The 12,736-nt window shown below is 42.7% G+C and overlaps 1 protein-coding gene across 1 annotated transcript in view; it reads right to left on the bottom strand.

Annotated features, from left to right (window-relative positions):
- Nucleotides 1-11,911, bottom strand: part of asmt (acetylserotonin O-methyltransferase) — a 51,758-nt gene extending 39,847 nt beyond the window's left edge. Inside the window, exons 1-3 of the mRNA XM_059963271.1 lie at nt 11,856-11,911; nt 9,070-9,197; nt 2,930-3,104 (exon numbers count right to left, since the gene is read on the bottom strand). Coding sequence (XP_059819254.1) covers nt 2,930-3,104; nt 9,070-9,144 — 250 coding nt within the window. The 5' untranslated portion in view covers nt 9,145-9,197; nt 11,856-11,911. The remainder of the gene's footprint in view (nt 1-2,929; nt 3,105-9,069; nt 9,198-11,855) is intronic.
- Nucleotides 11,912-12,736: the final 825 nt, after the last annotated feature.

Consider the following 12,736-nt stretch of genomic DNA (forward strand, 5'->3'; position numbering starts at 1 on the left):
TCAAAAATTGGCAAATTTGATTAGCTCAGGAAGGTAACTTGGTCAGCATGGGCAAGTTGGGCCGAAGGCCCTGTTTCCATGTTGTATAACTCTCCAAATCTATAAAATGTGAAGTAGCAGGTTTACAAAACATACAAATGATTTTTTTTACCAATAATTTGAATGGTTTTCAGTGTCATTTCTAAGCTGCTGATTTTTAAGTAAAAGTGATCCACAGTAAAAATATAACATTTTTTTGTGAAAGCTTTGTGCTTATTACAAAGGCTGGTTGTGCATTGTAGTAACAGAAAATGGAGGGAAAAATTAGATTGATCTTAGAGTTGGTTAAGATAATACCTTTTCCTCCAACAATATCAAATAAGGCAGTCAAAGGGTTTGGTTTAAATTTTACTTTAAAAAGTACAGAAAAAGTTTGAAATACTTCCTTCCAGTATTTTTCAAGACTCGGACATGTCCAGAACATATGAATTACTGAAGCCGCTCCATTGTTACATCTGTCACAATAGGGAGATATATCTGAATAAAAACGAGGAAGCTTATCCTTAGTCATATGGGCCCCGTGGACCACTTTAAATTGTGAGAAGGAGTGATGGGCGCACAACGATGAGGTATTAACCACTTTAAAAATTTCATTCCAAGTTTCCTCAGAAATTGAAGTCTATAAATCTTATTCCCAGAGATTTTTAATTTTGTCTAAAGGAGCGTTTCTCATTCCCAACAACATACCGTAAATATTAGATATTGATCCATTATGAAAAGGCTTCAAAATAAAAATTACATCTTATAAATTCTTATCAGTACTTTTAGGAAATGTATGTAATTGAGATCGCAGAAAGTCATTTTGGCTTTTATTTCTCTTATAGTTAGGTGGGCATTGTTGCTTAGGTGGAAGGGTGTTGCTCCACCTACTCATGCTCAATGGCTAAGCGATGTTAAATCATGCTTAAAATTTAGAGAAGATTTGTTGTTCAATTTCTGAATCAAGACAAAACTTTCAAACATTGTGGGGACCTTTTTTGAATTATTTTCAAAATCTTTGATTTGTTATCAAGTACAGATGTTGGCTAATAATGTTTTTTCTATATGATAAGGATTTTTTTTCCTTTTTTCTTTCTTTACCAAACAGTTTTTCTTGGTAATGGTTTTAGATTTTTTTGTATAATAAAATTATTACTTTTCAATAATATGATTCAATTTAATTTACATGAATGAGACTATAAGTGTGATTCACATATATTGTAATTGATATATGATGTATATCCTCCTGTACTTTGTATTCTTTTTTGTAGAAATCAATAAAAATATTGAAAAAGAAAAGAGCTGGTTAAAAGGTCGGCACAACATCCTGGGCTGCACTGTGATGAAATGCTGTAATTACTATGTGCTTAATTGAACTAGAAGCGTCAGAAACCGATGAATCATACTAGAAATCAAAATTTTTAAAAATCTCTCTAGTCGTCCCCTTTCATTCATAGTCTTTCCATGACCATGATTGTTCTTGGCAAACTTTTTCTACAGAAGCGGCCTGCCATTGGCTTCTTCTGGGCAGTGTCTTTACAAGACAAGTCGCCCCAGCCATTATCAATTCGCTTCAGAGATTGTCTGCCTGGCATCAGTGGTCACATCAGGCCTTGTGATCAGCACCTGCTGCTCCTATGGCTTCATGTGACCCTGACTGGGGGGGTGGGGGGGGGTAAGCAGGTGCTACGCCTCACCCAAGGGTGACCTGCAGGCTTGCAGAGGGAAGGACCGCCTTACCCCTCCTTTGGTGGAGATTTATCCTCACCCCGACAACTCATAACCCAATGGCCACAGTGTTAGGTGCATCTGTACACCTGCTCATTAATGCAAATATCTAATCAACCAATCATGTGGCAGCAACTCAATGCATTAAAAACATGCAGACAGAGTCAAGTCATCTAGTTGTTGTACAGACCAAACATTAGAATGGGGAGGAAATGTAATCTAAGTGTATTTGACCATGGAATGATTGTGGTGCCAAATGGGAGTGGTTTGAGTATCTGTGAAACTGCAGATCATCTGGGATTTTCAAGCACAATAGTCTCTAGAGTTTTCAGAGAATGATGTGAGAAACAAAAAAAAACATCCAGTCTGGGCAAAAGTGCCTAGTTAGTGAGAGAAGTCAGAGGAGAGAGAATAGCTAAATTGGGTTCAAGCTGTCAGGAAGGCGACAGTAACTCAAATAACCATGTGTTACAACAGTGGTGTGCAGAAGAGCATCTCTGAATGCACAACACATCCAACCTTGAAGTGGAAGCAGAAAACCACAAACATACATTCAGTGACAATGTTATTAAGTACAGGTGATACCTAATAAAGTGGCCACTGGGTGTATTGGTAGATTTTGTTGTTTTTTTTAACAATGAAGTTAATGCATTAACTTAGAAAGAATATACGAGGGGTGATTGATAAGTTTGTAGCCTAAGGTAGAAGGAGTCATTTTTGGAAAACCTAGCACATTTATTTTTCAACAGAGTCCCCTCCTACATTTACACACTTAGTCCAGCGGTTGTGGAGCATACAGATCTTGGACCTCCAGAAAGTGTCCACAGCAAGGGTGATTGATAAGTCTATGGCCTATGGTAGAGGGAGATGAGTTATACAGCTCTCATAACATGCACATGCAGTTCAACTCTGAGTGATTATGCAGAAAGTTTGAAGTTAATAACTCGTCTCCTAACTTAGACCATGAACTTATCAATCACCCCTGATGAATTATTAACAGATCATTAAGTTAGCAGTAGCACTTGCAACTGAGGGTGAGTCAACATGTTGTTTAAAATAATACAAATAAGAACTGAATTGAAAATACACATGCTGAGCCTTGATAATCCAAATGAAATACCAATTTCCTACTGCAGTCATGCCCAAATACATCGATAGACAAGAAGCGTTCTAATTTGAGTACCTTCACCTTGATGGTCCTTGACATCCAGCAGCTGGAGTCCGACACATGCAGAGAGTAGTCTTTCCATGCCATCAGCACTGGTGTTAAGACGTTCGGCAATGGCATTGGAAGAGAGCAGGACAGTGTCCTCATGCAGAAGGTCAAATACTCCCAATTCGCAGGCAGCAAACATTGTCTACAACCAGAACCGTGTTATGAATTGCTTTGTATAATTCTACATTCTATATTGACTGGTTGCATCACGGTCCATTCAAATTCAAGTTTATTATCATTCAACCATATACATGCATACCAGCAAACGTATGCATATATTTCAGAATTTTTTATTTATTTATTAATTTTAAGAGAATTACATAAAATGAATAGAATATTAGAATAGTGAAAAATTAATATTAACCCTCCCCCCTCCCCTTAACCCTTCCCCCCCCCTTAGATCCCTATCTGAAAAAAAGAAAAGAAAATAAAAAGAAAAAAGAAAGAAAGAAAGAAAGAAAGAGTGCCTGGATATCGGAGGATCCCCACATGCTCCACGGAGTTCAAAATAACTTTAGTTTTTATTTTCCCCACGTATGCATATACTTCATACCAGTAGACCAAGGTGCACTACACAGCACATTTAACTCATGCACAACTCATAAAGTAATATTACCACAAATAAATGAATAATAAAATACATAAGATTGACATTCAGCTTAATGTGCAATTATGACTCAAGTAAACAGTGTAGCACTGTTGGTGCTTCATTCATGATGAGACCTAGGTGGCGGCAGCAAGTTCAGTAGTTTCATGTCTTGGGGGAAGAAGCTACTTCCCATCCTAACCGTCCTTGTCCTAATGCGATGGTATCTCCTGCCTGATGGTAGAGGGTCAAAGCGATCTGAATCAGAATCAGGTTTAGTATCACTGGCATGCAGTATTAGGTTAAATTTGTTATCTTGTGACAGTGGTGGTGGCATCCGTCGGTCTCGAGAGACCATGGATCTGCGCCTGGAGTTTCCAGGGTGCAGACCTGGGCAGGGTTGTATGGGAGACCGGCAGTTGCCCAAGCTGCAGCCCTTCCCCTCTCCACACCACCGATGTTGTCCAAGGGAAGGGCACTAGGACCCATGCAGCTTGGCACCGGTGTCGTCGCAGAGCGATGTGTTGTTAAGTGCCTTGCTCAAGGACACAAACACGCTGCCTCAGCTGAGGCTTGAACCAGCGACCTTCAGGTTACTAGTCTGATGCCTTGCACACTAGGCCATGCACCAACACAGACAGTACAGTGCAATATATATATATATATATATGCTATAAATTAGAATAAGAAATAAATATAAATAATTGGACAAGTAGTGCAAAAAAGAGGAAGAAGAAAAAAGTGAGGTAGTACATGGTTCATTGTCCATTCTGAAATTTGATGGTGAAGGGGAAGAATCTGTTCCTAAAACATTGGGTGCATGTCTTCAGGCTCCTGTATCTCCTCCTTGACAGTGACAATGAGAAGAGGGTATGTCCTGGGTGATGGGTGTCCTTTATGGTGGATGTAGCCTTTTTGAGGAATCTCCTTTTGAAGATGTCCTTGATGCTGGGAAGCCCACAATGGAGCTGACTGAACCTGCAGCTTTCTACAGCATTTTCCAACCCTGTGGAGTGGCCGCTCCATACCAGACGTTGATGGAACCAACCAGAATGTTCTGTAGAAACTTGCTAGCGATTGTGGGACAGGGTGGGAGGGTTCCTTGACAATACTAAGGGCCCTGTGTATGTAGTGCAACTGATAAGTATCTCGGATGGGTATGGTAATTCAAATGCATAGGAAAGTAATACAGTTGCAGAGCAGTGAACTCAGCCCAGTACATTAAGGGCACATCCCTGCCCAGCACTGGAAGTATCTGCAGGCAGTGCTGACTCAAGATTGCAAACCTTCTCATCAAAGATCCTCTCCATTTGGGTCATGCCACCTTCTTGCAGCTGCCATCGGGCAGGACTGAAGTCCTTCATGGCTAGATTCAAGGACAGTTACTTCACTTCAACCATTCACTCTTTATCCAACCTGCATCACTACCTCAGCATAGTAACAGTATGCCTACTTTGATCACTCTGCACTACACTGCACTTTTTCTGTTTTGTCTTTTTCTTGCAGAGATTATACATAAATTGTGTCTTTTTTCTGTGAATGCTGCTTATTTGCAATGAACTGTACACATGTTGCTGCATTTATTTTTTTTCATTGCACCTGTGCATTAATGTACTTATGCATAGAAACATGACTTTGTTATATTTAAGAAAAATCAGGTTAATCACATAAACCACCAAGGCATAGGAGACTACAGACCCACTGTTGGTAAATGAAGTTAGTATAGATGAGATTTATTGACCTGCATGGACTTAGAACTTAGGACATGGTACAGGCCCTTTAGCCTATGATGTCCTGATTCATTAACCTACTCTAAGGTCAATCTATACCCTCCGCCCACATAGACCACCATTTTTATTTCATCCGCTTGCCTATCTAAGACTTACCAGCATCCCTGGCAGGGTGTTTCATGCATCTATCACGCTCTGTGTAGACAAATTACCTCTGACATCCAACCCCCCCCCCCCCCCACATATAGTTATGCCCCCTCATCTTAGCTTTTTCCATCTTGGGAAAAAGTCTCTAAGTATCCAGTCTATATCTATGCCTTATCCACTTATACACCTCCAAGTCACCTCTCATCCTCCTTTTTTACAAAGAAAAAAGCCTTAACTCATTCAACCTATCCTCTCAAGATATATTCTGTAATCTAGGTGGCATTCTGGTAAATCTCTGCAAACTTTCTGCATCCTTCCTATAATAAGATGACCAGACCTGAACATAATATTCCACGTGCGGTTTAACCAGAATTTAATAGATCTTCAAAATTACCTCATGGGTCTTGAACTAAATTCCCTGACCACATGCCTTCCTTATGGTGGCCTGAAGGAACTGTATTTTTACTGTGTGACTCTACGTCATGGAATACCAATCTTTGTTTAGTGGTGTCCAATGCATTATGCTTAGAGTTTCTTTGGAAATATGAGATTGAGACGTTCCTTTGCCTACATCAGGTTGGTGTAAAAGGTCCCTTGGAACTTTTTGAAACAAAGTTTCTCACAGAGTGTAATGAGCACTTTGAATTCTTTGTCCTAGAAGACTTTAGAGGTAAGATCATGAGAAGTATTAAAAGAGGAATTAGAACACTTTTTTCATAGATCATGATATTAAGCCATGGGAAAATGGCTCAGAAGAGTGAGTGGGAATAAAAGGGGCCTTTTCTGGTTGGCTGCCAGTGACTAGTGGTGTTCCTCAGGGGTCAGTATTGGGACTGCTACTTTTCACATTGTTTGTCAATGATTTAGATAGTGGAATTGATGGCTTTGTGGCAAAGTTTGCGGATGATACGAGGAATAGATGGAGGGGTAGGTAGTGCTTAGCAAGCAATGCGATTGCAGCAGGACTTAAACAAATTGGACGAATGGGCATAAAAAAGCAGCAGATGGAGTATAATGTTGGGAAATGTATGATAATGCAGACTATTATTTAAATGGGCAGAAGGTTCAAATGTCAGAGGTGCAGAGGGACTTGGGAGTCCTCGTGTAAGACTCCGAGAAGGTTAATTTACAGGTTGAGTCTGTGGTAAAGAAGGAAAATGCAATGCTGGCATTTATTTCAAGGGGAATAGAATATAAAAACAAGGAGATAATGCTGAAATAAAAAAACATGAAATGCTGGCAGAACTCAGCAGGCCAGACAGCATCTATGGGAGGAGGTAGTGACAATGTTTCGGACCGAAACCCTTCATCAGGAGTGAAGTTACATGGGATGGTCAAGGGGGGATAAGAAGTGGGGGGAGGGATGAAGTAGAGAGCTGGGAAGTGGTAGGCTGAAGGGAAATGGGCTGGGGGAAGGTGGAGAATTATGGGAAATAAAAGAGAAAGAAAGGTAGGGCTGGGGGGAGAGATTATAGTGGGGGGGAAGAGAGAGAAAGAGAACCAGACTAAAATAATAGATAGGGATGGGGGTGGGGGGGGGGCAGGGGTACCAACGGAGGTCTGTGAGTTGGATGTTCATGCCGGCAGGTAGGAGGCTACCAAGGTGGGAGATAAGGTATTGCTCCATCGACCTGCGTGTGGCCTCATCTTGACGGTAGAGGAGGCCATGGACAGACATGTCGGAGTGGGAGTGGTCTGTGGAATTGAAGTGTGTGGCCACAGGGAGATCCCGCCACTGCTGGAGGACTGAGCGCCGGTGTTCGGCGAAACGGTCTCCCAGTCTGTGGCGGGTCTCCCCAATGTATAAATGGCCACATCAGGAGCACCGGATACAGTATATCACCCCAGTTGACTCGCAGGTGAAGTGGTGCCTCACCTGAAAGGACTGTCTGGGGCCTGGGATGGTGGTGAGGGAAGAAGTGTGGGGGCAGGTGTAGCACTTCTTCCGTTTGCAGGGATGAGTGCCCGGAGGGAGGTCGGTGGGGAGGGATTGGGGGGGATGAATGGACAAGGGAGTCGCATAGGGAGCAATCCCCGCGGAAAGCCGAGAGTGGGGGGGAGGGGAAGATGTGGTTGGTGGTCGGATCACGTAGGAGGTGGCAGAAGTTACGGAGGATTATGCGTTGGATCTGTAGGCTGGTAGGGTGATAGGTGAGGAATGTTGAAGCTTTATAAGACACTAGTCAGGTTGCACTTCGAATATTATCAAGAATTTTAGGCTCCATATCTCAGAAAGAATATGTTGTCCAGAGGAGGTTCACGAGGATGATTCTGGGAATGAAGGAGTTAATGCTTGAGGAGCGTTTGGCAGCTTTGGGCCTGTACTCACTGGAATTTAGAAGAATGCGGGGTGGAGGGGGGGAGGTCACACTGAAACCTATTGAATGTGTAAAGGACTAATAAGGTGGATGAGGAGGGGATGTTTCCTGTGGTTGGTTAAAGAGCACAGCCTTAAAACTGAGGGGCGATCTTTTAGAACACAATATTCCACTTGTAAGAAAGAATATTTTTAGCCAGAGTGTAGTGAATCTGTGGAATGCTCTGCCACAGACCGTGATTGAGGCCGATATTGTGGGTATATTTAAAGCAGAAGTTGAAAGGATATGGCTAGCAGGTAGGTGTGTGGGTTTGTGTCGGATCCAGGATCAGCCATGATGGAACAGTGGGGCAGACTCAATGGGCTGAATGGCCTACTTCTGCTCCTGTGTCATATGGTGTTATTGTCTAAGGGGACCAGTAATGATGGAGCAGGATTGAAGGGTCCAGTGGCCAACTCACTCTCCTTATCAGTAGCTAACTCAACTATCATCATCTGACAACAGATACCAATGCATTGCTGTAGTTAAGTGCTACACCTGCCCCCTCACCACCATCCAGGGCCCCAAACAGTCACTGCAGGTGGGGCTATACTTCACCTGCAAGTCTGTCAGGGTCATCCACTGCATCTAGTGCTCCAGATACACTGCTGAGACCCCACGTAGGTTGCCGCACAGCTTTGTTGAGCACTTTCACTCTGTCGACAACGGGCAATACCTCACAATCTGTCAGGGTAGCCTCCAACCTGACGACAGGAACATCAATTTCTCCAAATTCCTGTAATGACTCCCCCTCCCCTTTCTCACCTTTTCCATTCCCCATTCTGGTTCCCCTCTTACCTCTTCTCTTCACTGGCCTATGGCCTCTCTCTGGTGCTCCTCCTCCTTGCCTTTGTCTCAAGGTCCACACTCTGCTCCTATCAGGTTTTTCTTCTTTAGCCCTTTACCTTTAGCACCTATCCCCTCCCCTCACAGCTTCTTACTGCATCCCTCCTCCCCCACCCACCTACCTTCCCCCTCACCTGCCATCTTCTACTCCTTCCCCTCCACCCACCTTCTTATTTGAGTTTCTGCGCCCCCACCCCAACTCTCTTCCAGTCCTGAAGAAGTTCTTAGCCCGGAACGTCAACTGTTTATTCCCCTCCATAGATGCTGCCTGATCTGCTGAGTTCCTCCAGCATTTTGTGTGTGTTGCTCAATATTTCCAGCATCGACAGAATATCTATGTCATGATGAGGGTTAAATCCAATTGACTAGTAAATACATTTCAACTGAAAAGTTATCAATGACGTGATTTCACTTCCTTAGCTTTGAGAAATTCTTGCTTACCTTGGATATAAGAAATCCATTCATATAATCCAGCAGCTTCTGTGGATACTCAGGTTCCTGCTTTGAGTATTCCATAATAAAAGCTCGTTAGCTTTCTTAATGTACAACAACTCAGTTCTTCATGGGTTCTGTCGGGTAATCAATAGCTCAATATCATTTGCAAATTCCCCAGTCTCACAGCCAGCATATAAGGCATCTGCTCATCTGCTACGATCACTCATTGGTTGCTGAGGTGTAAATACCTGGTACTTTCTAATCGCTTAAGGAGATTGGAGCTACATGTGATTGACTTTGACAATCTTTTTGATTGTAATGCTGTTCGGGATTTACGATAAGAACCTACATTTCATGTAATTCCTTTTATGGCCTTTGCAACCTGTGCTGGTGTCAGATTTTTTACAGTCTTGAAGCATCATTAGGTCTCCTCACAGAAACTTAACTCACTCCTTAATTTTTAAAAATAATTGTGCTGTAACATTTGTCATTGCAGTCGATATACTCAGTGGCCCTTTTATTAGGTACACCTGTACATCTACTTGTTAATACAAGTATGTAATGAGCCAATCATCTGGCAGCAACTCAATGCATAAAAGCATGCAGACATGGTCAAGAGGTTCAGTTGTTCAAACCAAACATCAGAATGGGGAAGAAATGTGATCTAAGTGACATTGACCATGGGATGATTGTTGGTGACAGAGAGGATGGTTTGAGTATCTGTGAAACTGTTCATTTCCTGGGATTTTCACACAGAACATTCTCTAGAATTTACAGAGAATGATATGAAAAACAAAGAATAATCTAGTAAGCTGCAGTTCTGTGGGTGAAAACGCCTTGTTAATAAGAGAGGTCTGAGGAGAATGGCCAGACTGGTTCAAGCTGACAGGAAAGCAAGAGGAACTCAAATAAATGTGTTAAAGCCGTGGTGTGCAGAAGAGCAAATATGAACACACAACACATCGAACCTTGAAGTGGATGGGACACAACAGCAGAAGACAATGAACATGCATTCGCTGTCCACTTTATCAGGTACCGAGTGTATACTTATTTTAGAAAACAAACTATGGACCAGCTGCTGTGCCTGCGTAATGTTCCTGTATGTGGAATGCAGTAAAAATCCATTAATCCAGCAGTTTAGGATTCTGGTGGTGCAAGGCAGATTTTATGGGCTGAAGCACAAACTGCTGAAGGAACTGGACAGGTCAGGCAGAGAGAAACGGAGGGCTGATGTTTCAGGTTGAGACCATTCATCTGGACTGAAAGAGAGGAGACTGTCAGATTAAAGAGCAGAGGAGAAGCAGTGGGGTAAGAGCTAGTAGGTTCCGGGGGGAGGAGGGGTGATGAGCAGCTGGAGGAGACAGGGTGGGAATAGTGACTGAAGCTGGGAGGCGATAGGTGGAGGCAACAAAGGACTGCGGGTGGATTCTGACAGGAAAGGGAGTACTAATTCACCCTGTTACCCATTTATACTGCCTCTATCCCCACTATCTTTCAGTCCAGATGAAGGGTCCTGACCCAAAATGTTGAACAGCCATTTCTCTCCACAAATGCTGCCTGACTTGCTGAGTTCCACCAGCTATTCGTATTTGTTTTTTCTCCAGATTCCAGTATCTGCTATCTCTCAACTTCCTGGGCTATTTGATACTTCAACTTAGCCGCTAACATACTCTTATGTCACTTTTTAAAGACGTTGTGCAGTAATATAACACGCCACAGTGGCGTAGCTGTTTGTTCGACACCATTTTACAGCTGGCTGCACTCCTGAGTTTGGATCAATTCCGGCGCCGACCTGAAAGGGTCTCTGTACATGTACATCCTCTCCGTGGAATGAGTGGGTTTTCTCCAGGTCCTCCAGTTTCTTCCCCCAGTCCAAAGACTGATCATTGTAAATTGTCCGGTAACTAGGTTAGGGTTAAATCAGGAGTCCTCTTCCTAAAACACGCTAACTTCTACAGACATACCATGGAGAACATTCTGACAGGCTGCAACATTGTCTGGCATGCGGGGGCTACTGCACAGGTCTGAAAGAAGTTACAGAAAGTAGTCAGCTCCATCTTGGGTACTAGTTTCCGTAGTATCCAAAACATCTTCAAGGAGCAGTACTTCAGAAAGGCGATGTCCATTATTAAGGACCCCCGTCACCCAGGGAATGCCCTCTTCTCATTGTTATCATTAGGGAGGAGGTACACACTTCATATTCCCCTCGGTCAATCAATTCCTAAATGGACATTGAATCCATAAATACTACCTCACCTTTTATATTATTTCTGTTTGCACTTTTTAATCTATTTAATATATATATTTACTGTAACTTATATAATTAATTTGTTTCTTTCTATATTATGTATTGCAATGCATTCCTGCTGCTAAGTTAACAAATTCCTCGAGCCATGCCGCTGATAATAAATCTGATTCTGAGCTGCTGGGTGGCACGGCTTGCAGCGTGGAAAACTCCACTGTGCCATTAATCACTCACTCACTCACACACACACACACACACACACACACTCACACACACACACACACACACACACACACCATTAAACCCGATGAGTTTAAAGAAAGCATTCAAACTGGAGACCTGGTGAGATCAGGAGTTCAGAAAGCAGGGGTCCAATGTGGCGAAGGGAGCCAGGAAACCAGTACACCAGTGAGTTAAATGAAGGACAGAAATCTGCACCCAGAAAGCCAGAAATATCAGAATTTCCAAACAACAAGATACTAGATTATTGAAGTTTTACTACAGATTCGTTTCTAAGTGGATTCTTGATGCACCATCGATAACTCACTCTGAGATGTATCGGCTTTTATTGACTGGAAGAAGGAACCAGCAGTGAGTGACCACCATACTACATCCTGGAGACTGAGAGGCCGGGCTCAGGCCTCAACCGCCTTTATACTGGGGTCTGTGGGAGGAGCCACAGGAGCAGTCAGCAGGGGGCGTGTCCAGACAGGTATATGTAGCTCACCACAATTCTATACTGTGAAATCTGCCACTCGGACCAAAAATGTCAACTGTTTATTCTGCTCCATTTATGCTGCTTCGCTTGCCGAGTTCCTCCAGCATTGTTTGTGTGTTGTTCTGGACATCCATCATTTGCAAAATCTCTTGAGTTAATGATACCTCTACTCTTGCAAACCAATTAATTTCCCAGTCAATAAATTACTCTCACGGTGATGTAGGAATATGCACTCAGCTGACCACAGCCAGTTTTGAGGATTAGGAATAGGTCAGAGGGTTACCGACCTTGAGAGGATTATAAGTAATATGTAGCAGCAACCATAAAGGGATTTGAAACCAAGGTTGATGCATTATTTAAAAAGGAGACAAAGAGTAAAGATTATGTTAGAATGAAGTGCAGAGTTCTGGATGATCTCAGGATCACAGAGGGAGGACAAGACAGATTTAATATAATTATTAGACAAATTAGAGGGGAAATAAGGTTTATTTTCACTCAGGTGATGGGGTCGCAGTATGAAAGAGTGGTGGAGGCAGAATCCTTCAAGTTAAAGAAGTAACTGGACACACTTCAAAAATCATGACCTGCAGAGATAGAGTGATTGATTGATTGAAAGTGAGATGGTCTTTTGGATTGGTAGTGACGTGATGATGTGAAAACAACTCCTGTGCCATCTTGGGGAAGCCAGTCAAGAGTGTGGTGACATAGTG

The sequence above is a fragment of the Hypanus sabinus genome, chromosome 3 (assembly GCF_030144855.1).
Source record: "Hypanus sabinus isolate sHypSab1 chromosome 3, sHypSab1.hap1, whole genome shotgun sequence".
NCBI classification, from domain to species: Eukaryota; Metazoa; Chordata; class Chondrichthyes; order Myliobatiformes; family Dasyatidae; genus Hypanus; species Hypanus sabinus.